Source organism: Neophocaena asiaeorientalis, unplaced genomic scaffold (genome assembly GCF_003031525.2).
Source record: "Neophocaena asiaeorientalis asiaeorientalis breed wild unplaced genomic scaffold, Neophocaena_asiaeorientalis_V1.1 scaffold19, whole genome shotgun sequence".
NCBI classification, from domain to species: Eukaryota; Metazoa; Chordata; class Mammalia; order Artiodactyla; family Phocoenidae; genus Neophocaena; species Neophocaena asiaeorientalis.
Genome location: NW_020173388.1, coordinates 7,918,120 through 7,941,528, shown reverse-complemented (window position 1 = coordinate 7,941,528; position 23,409 = coordinate 7,918,120). Strand labels below are relative to the sequence as shown.

General features: G+C 38.6%; 1 protein-coding gene across 7 annotated transcripts in view; it reads right to left on the bottom strand.

The window, feature by feature from the left end:
• The window catches only part of FRYL (FRY like transcription coactivator), a 244,266-nt gene that overhangs the window by 4,543 nt on the left and 216,314 nt on the right, over positions 1–23,409 (bottom strand). For 6 of the 7 annotated variants that reach the window (XM_024746667.1, XM_024746666.1, XM_024746670.1 and 3 more), the window contains 8 exons: positions 21,217–21,384; positions 14,859–15,109; positions 11,950–12,157; positions 10,284–10,433; positions 9,514–9,612; positions 3,779–3,847; positions 1,029–1,046; positions 101–211 (listed from right to left, as the gene is read on the bottom strand). In XM_024746667.1, the coding sequence (XP_024602435.1) occupies positions 101–211; positions 1,029–1,046; positions 3,779–3,847; positions 9,514–9,612; positions 10,284–10,433; positions 11,950–12,157; positions 14,859–15,109; positions 21,217–21,384 (1,074 nt within the window). The remainder of the gene's footprint in view (positions 1–100; positions 212–1,028; positions 1,047–3,778; positions 3,848–9,513; positions 9,613–10,283; positions 10,434–11,949; positions 12,158–14,858; positions 15,110–21,216; positions 21,385–23,409) is intronic. The other variant, XM_024746671.1, reaches the window with a different exon arrangement.

Below are 23,409 nucleotides of genomic sequence, written 5' to 3'. Positions count from 1 at the left end.
AAGCAACTTTTGACTTCATTGCTCCTGCAAGGAAATATGTATGCATGTATTTTAATTTCCTAGAATCAGTTACTAATGCCTAGTACAACTGAATATTTACCTCTGCTTCATTTTTAATTGTGTTTACTTGATTGATAAGTTTACAGTAGGCTTGGAACAGAAGCAGCAATTGAAAATGCAATTTGTATAACCTTCGGCAGAGCTCCAGTTCCTAGAAATAAATAACACTGTGTTAAATTTAGGTGTTATTTTCCATATTTGACTAGACAACATATTTCAAATAAAAATTTATAAGTAAATAATTGTTAAAATTTGTTCTGAGCTTAATTTTTCTGCAGTAAGCAAGTTAATATGGTATAGAAGTTGATGAAAGACAGATGAAAGATGCTCTGAAGACTGGGATTAAAATAAAAATTTAAAGATTATTGGTTACATGATTCATTTTTAGTGTGAAGCACATTTTCACATTAGACAAACAGAATTTTTCAGCAGGCAATAAATAGAATGCTTTAAAAAGAATTCACTAGAACTTAAAACTTTAACTTCATAACGAGAAGAATTTACAAGTGCATATACTCTTGCCACACTGAGATGTACATCTCACTGCGTTTATCAACAAGTGCTTGATAAAGCAAAAAGTAAAACTCTGGATAACCTCTCTCACCTAAAAAGTAAGAATAGTTTGTCTTTAAAATGAGTTCCTTTTTTTTTTTAAAAAAGCAAATTTGTAATCTCACTGAAACAAGACAATGAAATTAACAAATGCACTTGGATTCTTAAAATTAAGAAATATAAAAGGAGACATGTTAGAGATGTGTAAAAAGGCAGCGCTAGTTGTACAGATTAATTATAACACCTCATTGTCTTTGTAGGACTGAAACATTTCATGGATTAGGGCTATGCAAAACTGAAGCACACACTACTCTTAAAGCAGTCCATGACAAAACATTGCTAGGTCACAAATGGCAAATGAAAACCAGTTTGTCTGACATGGATAAGTAGTCTATAAATTAAGACAGGTCACTTACTGCTAGAATTTCCATTTGCTAAGCAAGAAGGTGATCGGGTCACAAAAAATACAAAGGAAGAAAAAGACCAAGAATTAGTGTAACAAATCATTTTAACTAGGGTCACAGATGTCCCAGGCAAACTGAAGAACATTTAAAATTACACCCAAAAGAAAAATTTATGATGCTGTTTCCAGAATAAAACTTCTTAGACATTTACTGTAACAATCCAGGGTGTTTTTTCACTCTTTGCCAAATAACAGCTAAATTACATTTAGGCTATAGTTTATTTCTTGTGCAAAAGCTACAAAGAATAAAACTAGTGGGATACTGGGAAAGTTGGCTACTGAAAGTGGTCTTCTATCTGGGTTTTTATAGCCTTTCCAAAAAAAAAAAAAAACAAATAAATTTCCGTTAGTAAAGTGGAAAACTTCTGATTAGAAAATATGAAATGATTTGCTCTTCTCAGAAAATAATTGGTTTATAATTTTATGTAATATGTATTTGCCCATGAGAAGATTCTGGCATGGCTCATTCTGGGTTGCCTACCCTTGGCTGTCTAAGTCCTAAGTTGCCATAATTAGTGCTGAATCGGAAGGTAAAATATTGAGAGCAGTTGTGTGTTTTAAACTGCATTGCAAATGTAATTTAGTAAACCTCAGCAATTCAACCCAACTAGGTTTGAATCAAACGAGATAACGTAAAATACACCGTGAAACATCCAGGTTATGGAATATTTAAAAATTATTACATTAAAATATCTACAGCAACTTAGACCTAGTCTCATTAATGGAGAAGAATGACTTCTAATTAAAACAGCAATCGCCATAATGTAAATATTGCTTCTACAAGTCCTTTTTGAAATCTGCTTTTCTAAATAGTTTCCTCTGAAGCACTGTTTATATAACATTTATTCCTATCAATTTAGAAGGGATTTGCTAAGCAAAGGTGAACTTCAGCTCCCTACTGCTTACCATAAATTATGTAGATGGTCATCCTGTGAATGTTAGTTGAGCACAATCCAATGTCAAACGTATTAGCGTATCTAAATTTCTGAGGTTTTACTTACAGTTTTATATGGAAACTAACAACAATTTGAGCTTTTAAGTATTTTTTTTTACTTGCATTAGCATAAATAAAAACTGACTCTACACACGTATTATCCAGAGCATCTACTTTGGGATGTAATGGAAAAGAAAATCACTGATAAAGTTTACGATCACAACTGTAGGAAATAACACAGACGTAATTAATTTCATAGCTCTGAATTACTAGAAATCACGCTAAATATGTTAACACTGTACATTTAAAAATATTGCTTTTTAGTGTACTGAAATTTGCATATACAGTCTTCATTTACTTTTAATATGTATTGATTGCTTATTATGCAAAAGACTATACTGGTATACAGTGAAAGACAATACATAATGTGCAAAAAGGGACCCCTGCTCTCAAGGAGCTGAATGTGAGAGGAGACCGAAGATATCAGTGGAAGTCTTCAACGTACAGAGTTTTCAGTTTTCACTTAGTAGAAAACCTCAAGCTATACTAATTGACACAGACTCCTAGAGATGGAACTCATTTTCTTCAAGGTAGAAGGGGTATAAGAAATCACTTAGTCTAACCACCTAATTTATTTATGAGAAAAGCAGTTTGTTACTTGCTTAAGCCATAGTGGCAAAGACAGAATTAGAACCAAAGGATCTAATTCTAGTCTGGGGTTAATTTCTTATCTTGCCTCGTTTCTTTCTTTACACAGATTATTTGACAATTTCTTTATGACAGAGCAGGATTTGGAGTCAGCCTTCCAAGGTTTGAATCTTAATCTATTTACTTACTGAGTCTAGATAAATTAGCTTCTCTGAGCCTCAATTTTAATTTGCATACACTTTTTCTCATTTATTTAAAAATATTTATGAATCGCTTATTATGTATCCTCATCTGTGTAATGGGGCTAATTACAGCATCCACTGGACAGAGCTGTAAGAACTGAGCTAATGAATGTGAAACGCTCAGCACACTGCCTGGCAAACAGTTTACGTTTATTGAGAGCATACTGTTATTTTCTCAACATTTCAGTTTTGTAAAGCTTCACATTTTTATTACAATAGTACAATAACTTACAGTGACTAGAAATCTGTAACAATCTGATGTTGTAAAAGGTTAGAATTCTCATGTCAAATGCAAAGGGTGTTAACTGATTAATACATGTTCCCCATATGAAGTTATACTTTTATTAGAATGATTTGTAGGTCTTAATTTTATCCTCCTATAATGTATGTGTTACATATGTGCACTTTTCTCTAAGCAAATATATTACTATTATTTTCACTGAATTTTATACTAGCAAAACCCATAATTTATCCAATCAGAATTTCAGCTTTGGAAGGGCTAGTATGAATGTATATAACATTACTCAGGTTTGATATCCTGACCAGACTATTTATCTGTAGAGTACTAATGCAGAATGAAAAAATGTTTAGAGAGGCAGATGCAACTAAAAGTCAACTTGGATTGTCCAGATATTCATCGAGCTTATCTATGGAATGTTATTAAGCTTCAGTAATAAGCTGGCCGTTCATTTTTATTGAAGTGAATTTTTCATTACTAAGCCAATATTCCATTGAACCTAACTTTTACGAAGATTGTTCTGATAACAAAAATGAAAAATGTTACAAATATTCTTTATTTCTAGGAATATCAAGGACATTTGAGCATATATTATTTTACCTGATACAGAAATATAGCAAAACTAAGAATAAGAAACTTACTTGTGCATCTGTGTTTATCCTATACATGTCTTCTTTGGCACCAAATGTCCTCTTACAATTGTCTAACCACTGAAAAAATAAACAACAGTAAATTTTAATACAGTAATTGCACAATGCATAATGAAATTGGTACTGTAATGGCCTGCTCATATAAAACAACAATCTTGGACTTCCCTGATGGTGCAATGGTTAAGAATCCGCCCGCCAATGCAGGCGACACGGGTTCGAGCCCTGGTCTGGGAAGATCCCACATGCCGCGAAGCAACTAAGCCTGTGCGCCACAACTACTGAGCCTGCGCTCTAGAGCCCGCGAGCCACAACTACTGAGCCCACGTGCCACAACTACTGTAGCCCGTGCGCCTAGACCCCGTGCTCCGCAACAAGAGAAGCCACCGCAATGAGAAGCCTGCTGGCCGCAACTAGAGAAGAGCCTATGTGCAGCAACAAAGACCCAAAGCAGCCAAAAATACTAAATAAATAAATTAATTAATTTAAAAAATAAATAAAACAACAGTCTTAAAAAGTGAACTTGAATTTCTAGGACTGGTTGTAGACATAGGCTTTCATCTCCATTTGAGCCGAATCATTTGTATGCAACAAACCCAAGCAGAGGATACTGTGTATGTGGCTACATGCACACGCTGGGGACGGTTTACTAATGGAAACACAATCAGCTGTCTTCTATTCCAGGGCCTTGTGGCGCTCCATTTCAGTAAAGAATATTCATTTTGTAGATTTTATGGGAAATCTTCACAACCTATACCTGACCTTTGTCTAATGCAAGATGGGGAAATGAAAGATGGGCTTCCTGTCCTGTCCTGTTAATTTAATAAAGGCAACTTAGAAAGAATTAACTAGGTCCGTTTGCTTATCGGAAGTGTAATTCTCAGAAGACTTGTGTCACTTTTAATTAGTGAAACAGAAACTAAAATACATTTTAAATCTTTTTTGTTTCTTTTTCTTTTTTCTTCCTTTTTGGACAGCAATAAATGACAAACATATTATCTCCAATGAATATTGAATACAGAAGCCAAATGTGGATTTTCCTTTTCCAGGGGCTGGTCCTAAAGATGGATATTTATTTAAGGGACCTTTTCCTCGGTCAGATAAAAAGAAAATAATAGCACTACGGTTTAGTGGGGAAAAGACACTGGAGTCATAGAATTTCCAAGCTAAAGTGAAAGCTTAGAGCCTTCAAGTTAAGCTCCTGGGTTTCCACGGTTTGATATTATTAATATTACCAGTTCTTTCGACTTCCTAGTTCTTTTTGTGTGATAGATTAAATATAATAAAACAAATATATATATATATGAAGTCATTAGGACTTTGAGAAAAACTACTAGCTACGTTTTTACTCTTTGAAAATATTTCAGTAGTAGACATTTGAAATTCTCAGTTGTAGCTGTTAATGGTCGACATGCAAAGAATGAAAATTAGATGTCTCGGTTGTTTCAAAACAATCTCTTTGACCTTATGTCCCTTTTATCCTGGTTCCTCAGCCTACACGGGCCCTCAGGCTCTTTACTTGACAGCCTCTCAGAAGAAAAACATGTTAGGCTTTCCTAGTAAGATACAGCTGCTGGCGGTCACTGTCAAAAGCTATCTAGCAGATTTCTTTATATGAGCAAAATTAAGTTGACATCTATCACGGAATCTGTACCTTAATCTTTATTCACTCAAAATGTTAAAATGCCTATACACTTCATCCTCATCACAAGTCCGGCCCAGTTTGTCCAAGTATACTGATACATTTGAAAAAAATACTTTCAATTGCTTATTTGATGGCTTGTTCTTACTAGATATAATTTTTTATACTGTATGCCTATGATATGGCATTTGGGGGGCACTATTCAAAGTAATTATTTCTAATTTTTATTCCGTTACAAGAAAAGTCCCAACCCTATTGTCCCGTGGCTACACACTGGCCTGCAAAAGTACAGGTCCACACCTTCCCAGTCAGTGTATACAAGATACAGTGTACAGAATACCCTCCAACTCACATGTAACAGTCTTCCTGTCATGATGGATTTTTTTTTTTTTTTCCCCATGATGGATTTTTTTTTTACTCAAGGCTCAAATAAAGGTTAAAATTTAACTGGAGAGGTTTGGCTTCTGGGTATGATGGGGTAGCTTGTATAAGGCCAGTCCTCCAAGAACAACTATGGAAGCTGAATACCACCAGCCAGGAGGATTTAGGGAGTCAGAGAAAAGTACTGAAGGGAGCTGTACATTGACTCCAGCATTACCCTAGGGGACTTGCTCATTGATGTCCATGGGCTCAGAAGCTGAACAAAAAGTAGTGGCTTATAGTTCACTGGGCTGGGAAAACAGGGCTATCACAGGTAGTGAGGTACTGAGGGCCAAGATCCTGGAGAAAAGATAACTGCAGAGAAGGGAGCCGACCAATCTGTGTGCAGTTTGCTCTTGGGGGCACTTGTTCCTATATCTGTCATGTGCAGGAGGAGAGGCTAAGAAAGCAAGTAATAGCATCTGGGAGGATGAAAAGGTAAGCAGGGACTTTCTGGTCTCGTGGTGCTGGGGAGATGAGATAAAAATTGTTCAATCCCTGCCAAGAGAGCAGGGTCCTGATAAATACCCCAGGCTTTCACCTGTGATCCTTAGAAGACTCAAGGAATAATAAAAGAATGTATAACTAAAAAAATATTAGAGGGGAAAAACTGAATAATGAAAAATCGTTGATAGAAAAGAAGAAAGGAAGGAAAAAGTAACAGAATAGATGGGATAAGAAATGGTGAGATGGTAGCTTAGGAAGGAATCAAATTCATTTTTCTCTTCCATACAAATATTTTAATGGATTCGGCACAATTTACCGAACATTCTTTTCCTACTGCATTGCCGTAGAGCCTTTGCTGTAAATTATATGATTCTATATGTGTGGGTCTGTTATGTTCTATTGGTCTATTTGTCTAATTTTATGCCCGCACTACACTCTTTTGAGATTTTTAATAGGTCTTACTGGATGTAGGTCTCACTCTGTTGTTTAGACCTTGTTGTGGCTCCTTTTGGACAGGATTTGGAAGCCATTTTCTGTCGAGGGCAGACAGTAAATATTTTAGGTGTTGCAAACCATAGATTTTCTGTTGCAACTGTTCTGTGTCGCAGTGCAAAAGAGCCATAGACAATAGGTAAACAAATGGGATGGCTATGTTCCCAAAAAGTTTATTTACAAGAACAGGCAGGGAGCCAGATATGACCTGAGGGCTATAGTTTCCTGACCTGTGTTCACGACCGTAATCAGCCTGTCAATTTCCATTAATATATTGTCTGAAATTTGGAATGAGATTGCATTCAATCTATAGATCATTTTGGGGAAAAATGACTTCACACTGTTGCGTTTTTTGATTCATAAACATGGTATAGCCTTCCATTTATTCGGGAGGCCTTTAATTTCTCTCAGTAATAATTGAAATTTTCTGTGTGGAGGTTTAGCACATCTTTAAACAGACTTAATTTGTAGGTATTCGATGTTCTCCTGTTGTAAGTGGTATCTATTGCTGTATAACCAACCACCCCTAAAACTTAATGGCTTCTTAAAACAACAAGATAAATCTTTGTGTTGGCTGGGAGTTTTTCCTGGTCTTGCCTAGGGTCACTCATGAGTCTACAGTCATCTGATGGCTTGACTGGGGCTGAAAGTTCCAAGCTGGCCTTCCTCAAGTGTCTGGTATGCTGGCAGTCAGCTGGATGCCTCCACTCTCCTCCACATGGCCTCTCATCCTCCTGGAGGCTGGAGGTCAAATAGTTTTCCCGAGTTTGTTCCAATTTACACTCTGACAGGCATGATGGCAAAGGCAGAAGCTGCAAAAGACCTCTTAAGTGCTAATCTCAGAGGTTGCACAGCATCACTTCTTAATTTGATTGGTCAGAGCAAGTCACAAGGCCATCCAGACTTAAGAGGTGGGAAAATAGATTCCATCCCTTTGATGGGAGGAACAACAGCAAAGTCATATTGCAAAGAAGCGTGGACACAGAGGAGCATGATTCATGGGGATTATTATCACAGCAATCAACCTCCTAGGATAGACAGAGATTTCTGAAAACACAAAAGCACTAACCATAATGGAAAAGATGGATTAACTTGGACCTAAGTAAAAGGAAAAACTTCTGTTGATCAAAAAAATGCTATTAAAAAAAAATGCTATTGAGATAGTGGAAATGCTAGCCACAGAGGGGGAAAAAATTTGTAATTCATACATCCCGTAAAAGGCTTGCGTTTAGAATGAAGAACTCCTACAAATCAATAAGAAAACCACAAATAACCCATTTACAAAATTGGGCAAGATACTTTAGGCACAATTCACAAAATAGCTAAATGAAGACGAAAAGGTGCTCAAACAGTCATCTGACAGATGCAAAATAATATCATGAAATACTACCTCACATCCACCAAAAATGACAAAATGTTAAAAGTTGGCAATACCAAGTGGTGGCAAAGGGATTAGGGCATGGCAACTCCTGTACACACTTCTGATAGGATTGTCAATTGATGTAACCTCTCTTAGAAAACTGCTTGGCAGAATCTACTAAAGTTGAACAGATGTATACCCTGTGACCCAGCAATTCCACTCCTAGATAGATATCCAACAGGTATGTGAACATATATACGTAAAAGACATGTATAAGAAGTTACACAGCAACATTATTTGTAATATGGCCAGATCTTGCCCGATACTTTCCTGCTACTGAAAACTCTCCTCTTCTCCAATCTGTCATTACTATTTCAGTCCAGATATAAGATCATTATCCCCTTAATAAGTATTTTCTTATACCATATTCTTTTCCTGAGATAATCCCCCAATCTAAAATTAACGTCCGTCAAGGACTAAGGTTGCATCTCTAGTCCATGAAGTTTTCCTATCAGCCAAAAGGGACCTCTCCTTGGAAATCATACATTTGGTTTGCATCCGTTCTCTGTTAGACCTGTATGATTTGCCAGTACTTTTATTTATAGCTATAATTTAAACATTTGTTCCTAATTATTCCTGCACAGTATCTGTGCTTTATATTCCTATCTAGAGTATTTAGGGAATAAGAAACAGGTTTAACACTTCATTTTTCATAGGCCTTTACATGTGATAGATATTTAGTACTTATTAATGAAAGACTCATCTCCTATTCTAGGGGAAAAAATGCCTACTGTATGCAGTTTGTGTGAAAAGGAGAAACTTTTTTTCCTTTAAGTTTTTCTGCCCCTGCCAATTGAAAATATACTGGATTTACTCTCCGGGAATAGAACGACTGTGTTTTGCAGTGCCACACTGGAGTTAAACATTTCTTTGCAGGTAGTATCTATAATACACTGTGTGCTTCTTTCTCCCTTTGCTTGCCCACGTACACATACACATCACAGGAAAAAGAGGACCACTTTGTCACAGGTTGCAGATTTTTCTGGACCACAACATCACTGTGCCTTTCTCAGGGGAATACTGCCTTTATACCCCAGCTTGCAATGTTGACAGCAGCTATTATAGTCTCAACACAGAAGCATTTTATAAAGCTCATTTTCCATTGTGCTCTTAGGCTCTTAGAGGGCCAATTTCTAAAAGCTAAAGATAGGAATTTACTGGACAGAGAGCTCCAAGGCCCCAACATTCTCAGTATAACCCTGAGGCAAGTGTTAATAGGTTCTGTGTTCCATCTCAGCTATTATGCCAGGTTAGCGCTTCTAGTGTCACAAGCAACTACTTTATTTTACATGGTAAAAACAGACTGACCTGCTCAGCTGCTTCTCGTTTGGCATTGTATGTATCCAGGTGCTCTTGCAATTCCAAAACACTGAACTTGAGTGTTTCTAGCAAATCACAGGATATCAGCTGTCAAATCAGAAACACATTGATACAGGTCACCATTTCTGATCGCAATCCTGAGACCAAAAACTTTGGTTTTCAGGCCAGCTTAAGCCGGCCTCCCTAACGGTACGCTGTCCCATACTAAGGACTGACCTTTCACTGAGACACAGGAGAAGTGCAGTGCAATGTCAGAAGGATAAGCATGCCTTCAACTGCCTTCAAAAATGGGCTCAGGCAAAAATGGCATGTCAGTCCAGGATATACCTTAAAGGTAACACCCCTGCAGCTTTTTTAAACCTTAATTCTTTGAAAACCTTAATACATCATCTACAGGCGTGCTTGGACACAAGTGGGGAAGACCAGGGAGTTCTGGGTTCTTCATGGGGGGAGGTCTAGCCCTCTCCTACCCACTTTTACTCAGGAATCAGGAAAAGTCCACATCTCTAGAGCATGATTTTTCAGCTTCCCCATCTAGGACTCTGTGGAGGGTGAGGGCAGGGAGAGGCCAGAATCAGAAATAGTCACAAGCCACTGCATATAATACACGGGAATTATATTCTGCTAGATATTTATAATCAAGTTGAAAATATGAACCTTCAGACTTCAAAATTCTGAATTACCTTAAAAAAAGACCGTTTACCGAATGATGCCATTTCAATTCAGTTTTTATAATAAGCCCTCGTGTTAAAACTTACTGTTTCAGCATCCACAAAGACTGTCGGGCATTCTGAACACATCATCATTACTTCCAGTGAACTTTTAAATTTGGTACCGATGCGTTGCAGACTCTCACCAAGAAAGGTGACTGCCTCATTAGTTATGTCTCCAAACTTTCTTTGAATTGACTATGGAGAAAACATAAGAAAAATGTTAGTATTTCATATGAAAGCCTTTTTTCATGTTTAAGTAAAAAAGCATAATTTATAATTAGAGCAACCTTTTATTTTAAAACTATTATTGTAGTGATATATAGAACTCTTAAAACTGATCTGTAAGTCCTTGTTTTTAGGCACTTCTGTAGGAAACATGGTAATTTCTAAAAATGATCAAAACAGTATTTACAGAACAGTATTCCTGAAAAAAGAAAAACTATTGATACAGGCCATTCATCTCCTCATTCCTGAGGTTTTTTCATTAGGAAAGACAGAAGGAATACATGCTATATACGCTGTTGGAAATAAAGTCCTCACATGTGTGAGGAATTAGCTCTTCTAAAGTTAAGTTTCTACCTGAAAGAAACTTTCAGTAAAAGTAGTGTACTCTCCTTGGCTATGAGCTGCCTTCTGACTTTAAGTCATCAAAATGCATCAAGGGTAATCTTCTCAAAACTCAAGAATATTCAATCACATAAAACAATCAGACAGTGCCTGACCCATAGTGAGCACTCAATGAATTAGTGTCATCAACAGTGTAATTACTATAAAAATACTTAACGTGTACCTACATGTATATGTGTAGCACCATTAGCTGTCATTATGATTAATTAGAAAAAAAAAAAGCATAAGCCACAGTCTTGGGCATCAAGAAATTTATATCTCTGGCATGAAAAGAATATAAATAGAAACCCGAGTAGCAATGCAAAACTACAGAACTAAATAAATAAATGCTCCAGGTAATAAGCACTAAAGAACTTCCAGGAGGGAGAGACCGAAGGTTGGAGTGGTTGGTTGGGAAAGCCTCAGAGAGAATATGTACTGAGCTGGGTTTTCTAAGATGGGCAAAGTTGCTGAGATAGGGAGGAAAGGTGGCAGGTAGTTTGGAGAATAATGACTTAAATGGTGGCATTTCTCTCTGCCTTGGTTTCCCTAGCTACAGAATGCTAAAAACACATCTACGTTACATAGGTCTATTGTAAGAATTACTTAATGTAGAACATTTAGCCTAGCGCCTAGCATGTACTGAATGCTCAGTAAATGTCAGCTCATATTATTTTTAGGGCTGGAAGCAACCCTGGCTAAAATTTTTAAGGTCCCCACACAGTGATGAAAGTGCCAGTGAATGTAACACTTTATGATAAGTTGTCTTATGATACTGACGTAAGCTCCTTGAAGGCAGGAACCACGCTTTATATTTCTTTGGTGTCCTTGAAAGTGCCTAGCACACTGCAGAAAACTTATCAGATGTTGTTCTGAAGTTTTACCCTAATTGCCTTAGAGGCGATAGCGGTACTAGTCATTGTATAATGTCCCAGCAGTGCTACAGTGTCGAAGTGTAAATTTAAATATCACTATCTTAGGAAAATAAAAAATTTTAAAGGGAATCAGTGGGAATATTAAAATTTGAGATACTGATTTTGGCCAAAACCCCGTAACTTTATCAGATAACTATAATATGAATTCAGAAACCCTAAACCTCACTGACCTGAAACAGCCTAGAAAACACGTGAAAAGTAAACACTGCACAGGACCCATCGGTGTCAGACAGCATCTGATTGACGTGACAGCGCCAGGCTTCTTCTTCATCATCGTACGCTACTGGCTGAAAAGCGGCTATGATGGCAGAAAGAAATGGTGATGGCAGAGGTGATGTCTGTGCTTCTGGAAAACCATCTTGCTCTTCTTCATCTTGACTGTTAACACAGATATCATCATCATAATATTATCACAAAAGAATGCACTCAATTACTTAAAATAGTTTGTCATCTAACATGGATTATTTTTTACTCGTATATACACATTGATTTAGAAAATGTGCAACCACCTGAATTTTGTGAGGAAGCACAGACAAGCAGATTTTCTTATTCATCCTGTTCTTTCTAGCATCTTGTTCTTTCTTAGCATCTTTGGAATTAGAAATCTAATTTCACATGACCAGCTTACAACAGCTCAAGTCCTAGCATAGGCCAGGGCTATGGAATAATTTCTGTAACTTCTATGAATAATACAGATTAGAATGCTTTCATTTTAAATGGTCAATTTTGGAGGCTTTTTATTTGAACAGGCCCAGATTGACAATGATAATATTTTTAAAGTTTTTGTCATGTACTTTTAGGTCAAGGGCTATATATTAGGTGCTTTATACAGATTGTTTTCATTCAATCTTCACAGCAACTCAAGGACAATTAAGTACTATTATTATCTTGATTTTTTACCAGTGAGAAAACAAAAAGTTCAGCGAAGTTAAATGATGTGCCTAGGCTACTGGGTAGGAAATGACAGAGCCAGAATTTGAAGCCAGGACTTCAAATGGGACCAAACCCAGTGTTAAAGCCATGACATATACTATATGCCTAGCAGTATGGCAGTAACAGATCTGACTCAAAGAAACATAAGGCCTGGCCATTTTCTTTGAGAAATTTATAATCCCCACAGTCAGATAATACATACAAAAATGAGACAATGGGAAAAGATGGAGATGTATTTGGGTTGGGCATCCTATAAGGAAATGTGTGACTCTGGGTCTTAATATTACGTATTTCACATTACAGCGTAGCTCCACAAGGCTTTATAGAAATTACGGAGCAATTCCTATGGAAGAGAGGGATCTGAGAAGACTGGCGGGGGGGAGATCAAAATGAAGCAGACATTTGAAGTGAAAAATTATATCTCAAAAAGTTTAATTTTTAAAATGTCACTGTGGTGATTGATTTGAACAAAATGTATCCTCTAAGCTTGAGTACATACACCCCTATATTTAGTAAGGATGTTTAATTCTATTTCAACTTCAGTGCTTGGCCAAAGTCAGCACTTTGGCTGCAGCCTTTTAGAAAGGCAGACAGCTGAGTATCTACCCCTGCATCATTTCTGGTGTCCCTTAACTTGTGTATGATCAATGAGTGAGTGATTGCATAGGCTACTGTCACATCCAAGTCAGTAATATGAACAAGGTGTGTCACCAAGATTTGCTGTTAACATCTGAATGTACACTTTCAAGTGTAGGTAGGCATTCCAGATACGCTGAGAGTGAAAAATCTCATGTGCTATATATGTTAAAACTCAATTATCACTTGAAGTACTGATATAAATAAAAAGTTTTTTTTTTTTTTTTTTTGCGCGGTACACGGGCCTCTCACTGTTGTGGCCTCTCCCGTTGCGGAGCACAGGCTCCGGACGTGCAGGCCCAGCGGCTGTGGCTCACGGGCCCAGCCGTTCTGCGGCATGTGGGATCTTCCTGGACCAGGGCATGAACCCGTGTCCCCTGCATCGGCAGGTGGACTCTCAACCACTACGCCACCAAGGAAGCCCAAATGAAAAGCTTTTATTGTAGGAGTAAAGCTCTGATATACTTGATTACTTATAAAAATAATTATCAGGGAGCTTCAAACTGTTGAATAGGGAAATAAATACACTGATAGAGAGTGCATTAAATTAGATGTGCTTATAAAGAACATTATTTTGAGCCACAAATATTTATAAAATTAATTTAAAAAGCAAAATAGTAGATGTAGATTATATCATAAGTCTCACCATTATAGAACTGTTTGGTATTTAAGTTACGTAACAGCCACCAAACTTTCTTTTAAGAACTTTATGTAATAATGGATTATTCAATTTTGTCAGCCCATGAGTGAAAAAAAGTTCTATCTGAGAATTCAACTATCACTTTGTGATAATTTTGAAGCTATGTTGCATAAACATTTAAAAGGAGCACTCTAACATCTGAAAGTAATAAGAAATGGTCACTTTTGCCCATTATATAAGTCAAGCTTTAAAAATATGACTGTTGGGGCTTCCCTGGTGGCGCAGTGGTTGAGGGTCCGCCTGCCGATGCAGGGGACACGGGTTCGTGCCCCGGTCCGGGAAGATCCCACATGCCACAGAGCGGCTGGGCCCATGAGCCATGGCCGCTGGGCCTGCGCGTCCGGAGCCTGTGCTCCGCAGCGGGAGAGGCCACGGCGGTGAGAGGCCCGCGTACCGCAATAAATAAATAAAATGACTGTTGATAATAAAACTATAAAATAATTTTTGGTACCTATTTCAGATTTGTTCTGGTATCACAGAGTTCATTCCATGATTTTGCTACCTGGTTCTGGCCATGGCCCAATATTGATTTTAACACTCGGCCATTTGGCATTTTGCCAAAACAGGTATTTGGTGGACTGCTAAATGCAGAATGCCATTCAGTGTGTTCTGAGAATGGCCTACTTGTTTTTCTTTAAGTGAATGTCAATTATAGAAAACAAACCCATCATAAAAATGAGGTAACTCATTTTACCTTGGAAACATACACAGGAATGAAAGTCCATTTACCAGAACAGAGGGTCGTATTTGGGAGGGGATAGGAGAAAAAAATATCACCTCATTATCGTGTCTGTGATACTGTATTCTCACCTAGACAGCCCAGAGAAATCCGCTTCCTCTTCTTCACATCGTTCATCCAGTTCTTTCAGAGCTAAGGTGACATCTTCTTCACAGACTGACCCGGGGTAGCTCTCCGGAGCCGAAGGCTCTGGCATGTCAGTTTCCTCTAAATCAAGAATCCCTTGACACACGAGAGAATCCTGCTGTTCTTGAATAATATACGACCCTTCATCTTCAAAGGCTGTAAGAACTTGTTCCTCCTTTAATACTGAGCTTGTATCCTGTAAAACAATTATGTTTTTTATGGCCTTGAAAAACATTAAAGAGAATTTTACCAACACAGAATAAATGACTATTGCCACCGACCTACATCTATTTTACTAGGCAGTCTTCATTTACACAGTTTAAGTTTTGGAATTTTTGGACTCTGATCATATAAAATTGATTTTTAAAAATATTTCCAGCTTTAAAATATTTTGAAATTAAAATGTATCACCTATTGCCACTTAGAAACATCATGGAGATCTTTTTTCTCCTACTAGGATTTAGGTGTTTACTTAGAAATATATCCTTATATATATAACACCTTCTCTCATACATATTCTAATTCCACAAAGTATAACTTTGTATTACTACTATCAATTCTCTCTTATTTGAAATGTCATTTCTTTCATTATGCTTGAACCTTATATCCAGTGAATCATGGATATAAGAAGGGGAGGTAATTCAAAATGGTTAACCCACTGGTCCTGTGGGGCTACCATGAATCAAGAACAGGTCCTGACCAATCAGGAGGCTGCTGAACAAAAACAGGGAGGGCCACCTGACTGGTTTAAGTGAGCCGAACACCAGAGATGTAAGATTTGCTTTCAGGTCATAAGACCACAGTAACTCATTTAGGTTTGAGTTCTGAGGCTGCTTCATCAATGAGTTAGAGTTCAGAGAACACTGGGAAACTTTAGACTGTTGTACTTTTGAGAATTAAATGAACTATAAACATTTGTCAATGGGGGAAATGATAATGGAAATGTGTGTTATAAAGTATACAGTGTGGACTTCCCTGGTGGTACAGTAGTTTAGAATCCGCCTGCAGATGCAGGGGACATGGGTTTGAGCCCTGGTCGGGGAACTAAGATCCCACATGCCACGGGGCAACTAAGCCCGTGCGCCACAAGTACTGAGCCTGCGGGCCACAACTACCGAAGCCCACACGCCTGGAGCCCGTGCTCCGCAACAAGAGAAGCCACCGCAATGGGAAGCCCACGCACCGCAACGAAGAGTAGCCCCCGCTCGCCACAACTGGTGAAAGCCTGTGCGCAGCAACAAAGACCCAACGCAGCCAAAAATAAATTAATTAAAAATGAAAAATTTAAAAAATAAAGTATACAGTGGTATTTCCTTCCTATCCATTGTAACATTACTGAAATAATGTTGCCATGTGCCTGGCGTGGAGTAAAAGTTCAACAGGTACTGGCTGAATAAATGAACTACCACTACTGAAAAAGAAAAAATACTTCCGGGGTGTATATCATGTCATATCAGCACCAGTTTTAATTTGCATGGACATTAGTTCAATCAGTTTGAAAGTAAGCACTAATAGTCTCACAGCTTTAGGAATAAAGATGAACTTCTTTCAGTACTTAGACCTAAGGTTACTACTTAGTTCTACAGTAGTTCCTTATCTCTTTTTCATGGATAAAAATAGAATTTTCCTTCCAAAGTATGAAAAGTAAGTGAAGTCCAGAGCCCCTGACCTCAGACCTCATCCGTAAAATTCATGTATAACATGAAGGATTTTGACCAGCTTCTGGGCTAGGTGCTCTGGGATAAATTAATAACTACAATTAGGGTGCAAACTAATAATGGGGTTAGGCTAATGCACAAATGACGATAATACAGAGTGTGGTACATGTAAGGTAAATATAAGTGATATACAGAGGACTACTGGTACTCAAAGGGAAAGATCACACCTGGTTGAGGCAATGAAGACTAGTCTCTCTGGAGGAAACAACATACGGTGGGGCTTTGACAAAGATGGGGTAGCAATAGTGCTATGGACCAAAAGTTTCTGTCCCCTCAAAATTCCTATGTTGAAACCCTAACTCCCAATGGGATGGTATTAGAGGTAGGGGCCTTTGGGAGGTGATTAGGTCATGAGGGTAGAACCCTCAGGAATGGGATTAGGACCCTTATAAGAGGACAGAGAGCTGGCTTGTTCTTTTCCCACCATGTGAGAACACAGCAAGAAGAGCTCCCAGGAAGAGAGCCCTCACCAGACAACGAATGGCTGGCACCTTGATCCTGGACTTCCTGGCCTCCAGAACTGTGAGAAATACATTTTATTGTTGATAAGCACCCCTGGTGACAGTATTTTGGTATAGCAGCCCAAGCTAAGATAGGCGGTGTCTCGGGGAAAAGGACTTAGAAGATATCGAAGGCACAGAAACATGGCAGGAAAACACAAAGTGTACTAAGGGAACACTGGTCTGGAGGTAGTTATGCAGGGAAAGCACAAACTCTTTGAGTCTTCACAGGATAGTACTTTATAAATAATATAGTATAATCATTCCTTCATTGCTCCAATAGCTTATATTCAGTACACTCTATTTAAGGTTTCCATCCGAATTTTTTTCTTAAAGATCTGGCCATTAAAGGGGTAAGCATTAGTTATTTGGAAAGATATTTTTCCTTCTACGTATCATGTTGAAATAACCCACCAAACTTCTTAGTTTAATGCTGTCACTTTTCATTAGTGTACACCTGTATTTTGTTGTCATTTGTTCTTGAATAATAATTTGAAAATAGATGTTTTACCTAAAATTATTATTATATAGTATATGCTGAAATTTTCTAATAACACCTAGAATGCATGAAGAGAGTGTTTTTGGTTAATGGAATGAATTCCACTATTATACACAGAGGGTGAGAATCAAATTTTCTTGAACTTTACCTTATTACACAATGTCTGTCTCTCTCTCTTTCTTTCTCTCTCTCACACACACGCACACTTCCATTCCAAGTTTCATTTCCTATAAGGAATAATTTCTGTCACACATGAATCGGTATCTAAACTATTATAGATACTAGAAGAAATCCCTCTGTGGAGGTTTCTCTGATAAACACAAGGACATAATCCCTTCTAGAGTAATTTGTATATATTATAGAGAAGGGAAGGACACACTGGGCTCTAAATTTTCTGTCTTGAGGTGGAATGCTTTAGCCTATTACGTTTCTTCTTCCCGATATTAACATAATTTAAGGGGAAAAATTCAAACATTTCTAGGATTTTTTCTTTAGTTCATAAAATGTTTCATCTGCTATAATTAACTGTATTCCTCTTCTTGAGAAACTGCTTTATAGCAATATGCATAGCATATGTAACTCATATATAACTCTATATAATAGAGTTCTGGTCTTATTTCAATATATTAGTGCTTTCATACTTTTTTTAAAGGCACAATTTTGGGTCATTTAACACTGTTTGGCACACCAGGGAAAAACAAATTAGGCCATCATATCCGGCAGATACAAACTTGAATCATTCTCTTGTGGACAGCCATTCTTTTGGTGATTAATTTTAATGTCAATAGAATTATTTCTAAAAGAAATAGTATGATTCAAAAATATCTCCTTCATTCTCATCTGCCAGTGTCACGAAGTTTACAGTGATACTGAACTGCACTACTGTAAAAGGGAAAAAAACCTAGTAAATTAAAGTGTTTTTCCTTCATTTAAAAAAAAGTATCCTCAGGAACTTTGTAGTACCTCGGAAGTAGGCCCATTAGATATTGTCGGATGAATGAATGTCTCATCTGAAATAACACAATTTCCAATATGTGTGGAAATATATATGAATTTCCGATTCATTTCCAATAAATATGAATGATTTACAGGAGGTAGTTTACTCACTAACTATGATTACAGCTATTTTAATTACCCAAAATAAAAGATTTCCCTGTTCGTTAACTACACAAAATTAAAGCACATGACCACTTAGCCATACTGCTTTTGTTAAAAAGGTATTTCTAGGATCAGCCTGCTGTCTTCCACTGTTTCTAATGAGAATGTCTGTTGACCAGTAACATGCTATGAGGCACACCAGACACAGTAGATTAGATTAACTAGTAGCTAATGCTCAGGTAGCAAGCCTCCCAACACTGAAAGGAACACAGTCTACTTAAAGCGCAGCTCTGCACCCCGTCAGCTCCCCCCGTAGACACTTTCCTGCCCACGCACTCTGTCGCTTCGGGACCCCCGATCTCCTGCTGATATTCTCCTCGTTTGTCTCCTCATCTCAGCCCCCTCCAATCCTCCCTCCACAGCTCGGTCAGAGACTTTACTAAAACACTGATCGGACTTTAACCTTCCTTGATGACAGACTGCAAGCTCCATGTGGCAGGTAGAGGTACTGGAACCGCCTTTCCCTTTGCCCCAGAAAAAGCCAAGACTGAAGAGAATAAACACAATCAGATCATGTCCTCCTGCTGAAAACCCTGCGACGGTTGCCTGCTGTGTAGCCTCTAAGCGTGGCCTCTAAGCTTGCCATCGAGAGCGCCAGGCCCCTCCTCGGGGAGTTCCTCCCCGACTCCACTCCCTCAGGTACACGTGCTCCAGCCCCAAGGGCCGGCTTGTCAGCTCATCAGACACACCAGGGCCTTCTCCACTCCCGTTTCCTGGGCCCTGAACATTCTTTCTCCACACCTTCAAGGGATGGCTCCTCGTTACTTGTTTCACCTCAAATGCCGCCCTATCTAACTCTCTCCCTTACCAAGTCCACATTATGGTCAGATTTTCTTAGTATGAAGAGTAAGACGATCACTTTCAGATATATCATTTATGTTTTATCTGTTTTACCTGTTTATTGTGTCTCTCCTACTAGAATTAAGCTCCATAAACCAGGAGCCTTGGCCTGTTTCACACGGTGCTATATACCCAGGGCCTAGGACAGTGCCCAGCACACGGCAGGGGCTCAATAAATAAATATTGCTGAAATGTCTGACTGCCTGTGTGCCCCGTATTCCCAAGTCGGTATCTGGTACGGGGCTTGTGCCATGACGGGCATCTCTGGGAAGAATGAAAATTCATGACTTCCTATCATCTCAAGGTAAAGTGTGTCTTTAGCACGGCCTGTGGGACCCAGCATGTCTTAGACTCGTCCATCTCTCCTACTGCTGCTGCCTGCACATACCATGTTATTTCACATGGCCGTGTCTTTCTGCACGATGCCCCTCTGCCTGCAAAGTCTCAACTGCCACAAAGCCCATCCTTTGCCACCATCACCCCTAATGCACAGCTGATCGGTTGTCCTTTGAGTTTTCACAAAGCTTTGAGCATGTCTATTACTGAGTTTCTCATATTGGCATATAGTGCCCTTTTTTTAAACCATCTCTGTCTCCCTTAATAGACAGTGGACACTCTGAGGACAGGGTAATGTCTTATTCATCTTTCTAGCACCTAATAGAATGCCCAGCATCTAGTAAATCTCAATAAATATTTGTTGAATTGAATTACCTAAACTTCAACCGTACTAATGTGAGCATTTAAAAAACTCCCCAAATGCCTTCATTTCAGAATATATCTGCTTACTGTAAAGATCTACAATACACTGTCAGTGTAATAAGAACATGAGATTTCAACTGACTCATAAAAAATCTAACGACTAGATTGGTCTAGATCTAATAACTACATTAATTTGGTTAACACTGAAAAAAATATAGTATTTTCCTAATACCAAGGCATAACAAAATATATGAGAGAGCTATAGCAATTACAGTTTAAAAAATATCTGTAATAATCTTAAAAAAAAAAAGAAACAAAAAAACTAAGAAAACTAATACTTACTTATTTTTGGTCAGTCATTAGCTTGGAATCTGGCTTACTTCTCACAGGCCTTTCCAAAAAACATAATACTAGTAGTTCCAAAATCTCTCTAAAAGGTTTCATTTTAACCAACTGCTAACACAGCTGGCCTGAGGTTTTCATCCCAATTATAGCACCAATCACAAAAACCCAAATACAAAGCAAAAAGAGAAGAAAAAACAAAAGCGGTCCTTCAAAGAAGGCACAGCGCCACAGAAGATGCTCCCATCCCCAGAGAAGCGCCTGTACATTAACCTAATCACGTTCGGCAGCACAAAATGCTCATTAAAAACACTCAGGGTTATTTTTAACCTGTAGGTCATTTCCTTAATCTATCAATGTTTTTTTTTTTTTTTTTTTCAATCATCAGATCTGACCATATCACTTAACCAACAGGTTAGAAATACTGGTAACAAATCAAATTAATTAGCGTATCAGATGAAAACTCTTTCAAGAGAAAAGCAAGGGGTATAACGGATTGCTAAAAAGAGCCCAGATTGGCCATGCACCAGCCCCCGTGTCTCCCCACCTCAGGCAGCTGGCTGTTAGCATTATCTAGAGAAGCTTCCAGACTTGGGGTCTCATCTCTGATTTGCAGCACTTCTTCTGTTGAGATGCTGCCCGTGGAGTCTTGAGACTGAAGAAGTAAATCAGGATGGTCTGGCATGGTTTCATCTGCAGCAGAATCACTGTTTAACTAAAAGGAGAGACAGTAAGATAAGGAATTCATTTATGAGTCAGTGACGGTCACAAAGGCCACAAGAAACATTCTATGTTGTAAGACATTCTGGGGCCATAGTTATAAAGAGCTTCTTTGACTTCCTAAAATTACTTTTTCCCCTCATTTCAGCCTATGCCAGAATTGGTGCTGTGAACGCAAGCAACTAACCCATCAGCAGAAATGACGTATCCGTTAACAAGGGTTAAATTTTGCTAAATAAAAACTACCAAAGTGAAAGAGCTCCTTGTGACTGTGTTAATCTTGACCTAAAATTCTTATTTTTACAGTGACGTCTCGTGCTTGCAGTTGGTCTAAGGACTCGTGAAGGGGGCGCTTTCACCTCCCCCGTGGCTTTGGCACCAAAGGCTCAGTGGATTCTCAAGAAGCAGCATTAACTGGGAAGCAGGCACATTAAGTCTGAACTGGCCATTCACTTATTTAAGCAAAAATCAATACCACAAAACTTCAGTAAGACGTAAAGAATTGGGACAATAAAGTTGTAATGGCAGGCCAGCCTCAGTGGGTTTATGTTCTAAGAAAATATTACAATTTTTCCTCTTTTAAGCAGGGTTATACATTTTTTTTTTTTTAGGAATTATTTTTTAGGTGTGAAATGGTACTGTGATTATCATTTTATTTTATTTTTTTGAATTTTTTAAAAGTATACATTTTATTTAATATTTAGATACACTTTTTTCTCTTTTAAAAAATTTAATTTTTTTAATACAGCAGGTTCTTATTGGTTATCCATTTTATACATATTAGTGTATACATGTCAATCCCAATCTCCCAATTCATCACACCACCACCCCCCTCCTGCCACTTTCCCCCCTTGGTGTCCATACGTTTGTTCTCTACATCTGTGTCTCAATTTCTGCCCATGCAGGGTTATACATTTTTAACGGCCAATATTTAACATAAGAAAAATCAAGTTCATGATTCAGAATAGATAAAGGCAAAAACTAATTTTTTTTTCCCCTGTGAGGAGGAATCAGCTTCAAATTCTTTTTTAATTTCACTATCACTATGACTAGGGTTGGCCTTCTAAGGAGACAGTCAGTTCTGCCCTGAGAGGCTCTCATGGGAGCTAACCTTTGTTAAGCACTTACTATATGTCCTCCCCATGAAATTCCTACGAGGCAGGTACTGCAGGTACTACTGGGAGAGGGTAGGTAACGACCACAATTACACAGCAGGTTGGTGGCACGATGCCAGCCTCTGAGCCTCTAGTCTGGCTCCAGGGAGAGCCTGGGCCTTCTTCACTGAGTCGCTGCTACCAGCAACTTACTGTTCCTTTAAACGTGCACAGTCCCAGGAGAAGACTGTCCCTTAGGTAGCATGCAGACCGCCTGGCTCAAATGCACTACTTACTCGCTGTGTGTCCTGGGACAAGTCACTTAATCTACAGAACTGCTGTAACCAGACTTAGCTTGTGTGGTTGTGGGGAGAGTTATAGTGACTAATCCACGTAAAACACCTTGCCCAGGGCCTGATGAATCTCAAACACTCAGCGAGTGGTAACTACTGCTACTGTTATCAGCAACACCTTATCGCTTAATACGTGATAGGAAGTTATTGGAAAGACATATTGGGGTAACGGTGAGATGCCACAACAGGAGAGGTGACAGGAAGCCAACCACAAGCTGACAACTGTACATGCTCGCTGTCTAAAGCCAACTCAGCCTGGCCTTTCAACAGCACTGCCAGTGCTTTACCAGCAGACCGAGTGTGATGCAAACAGGCCCAATTAAAGAGAGGCATGAAAGGGCCCTCATGTAAGAGCGCTGTAACTGTAGCTGCCGCCTGGTCTGCACTAGCCGACTCCTCATCATGTGGGCCACGGTGGCTAATCCACACCCCTTCTCTCCCCTTGTCCTGCCACCTTCAAGTTCCAAGCCAGCTACCACTTCGTGCTCGCTGCTCCCCTCGCTCCACACTTCTGAACGGACAGACTACTCCTGCAGCCTTCGTTTTCTCATCTCTCTCTGTCTCTCTCTCTCT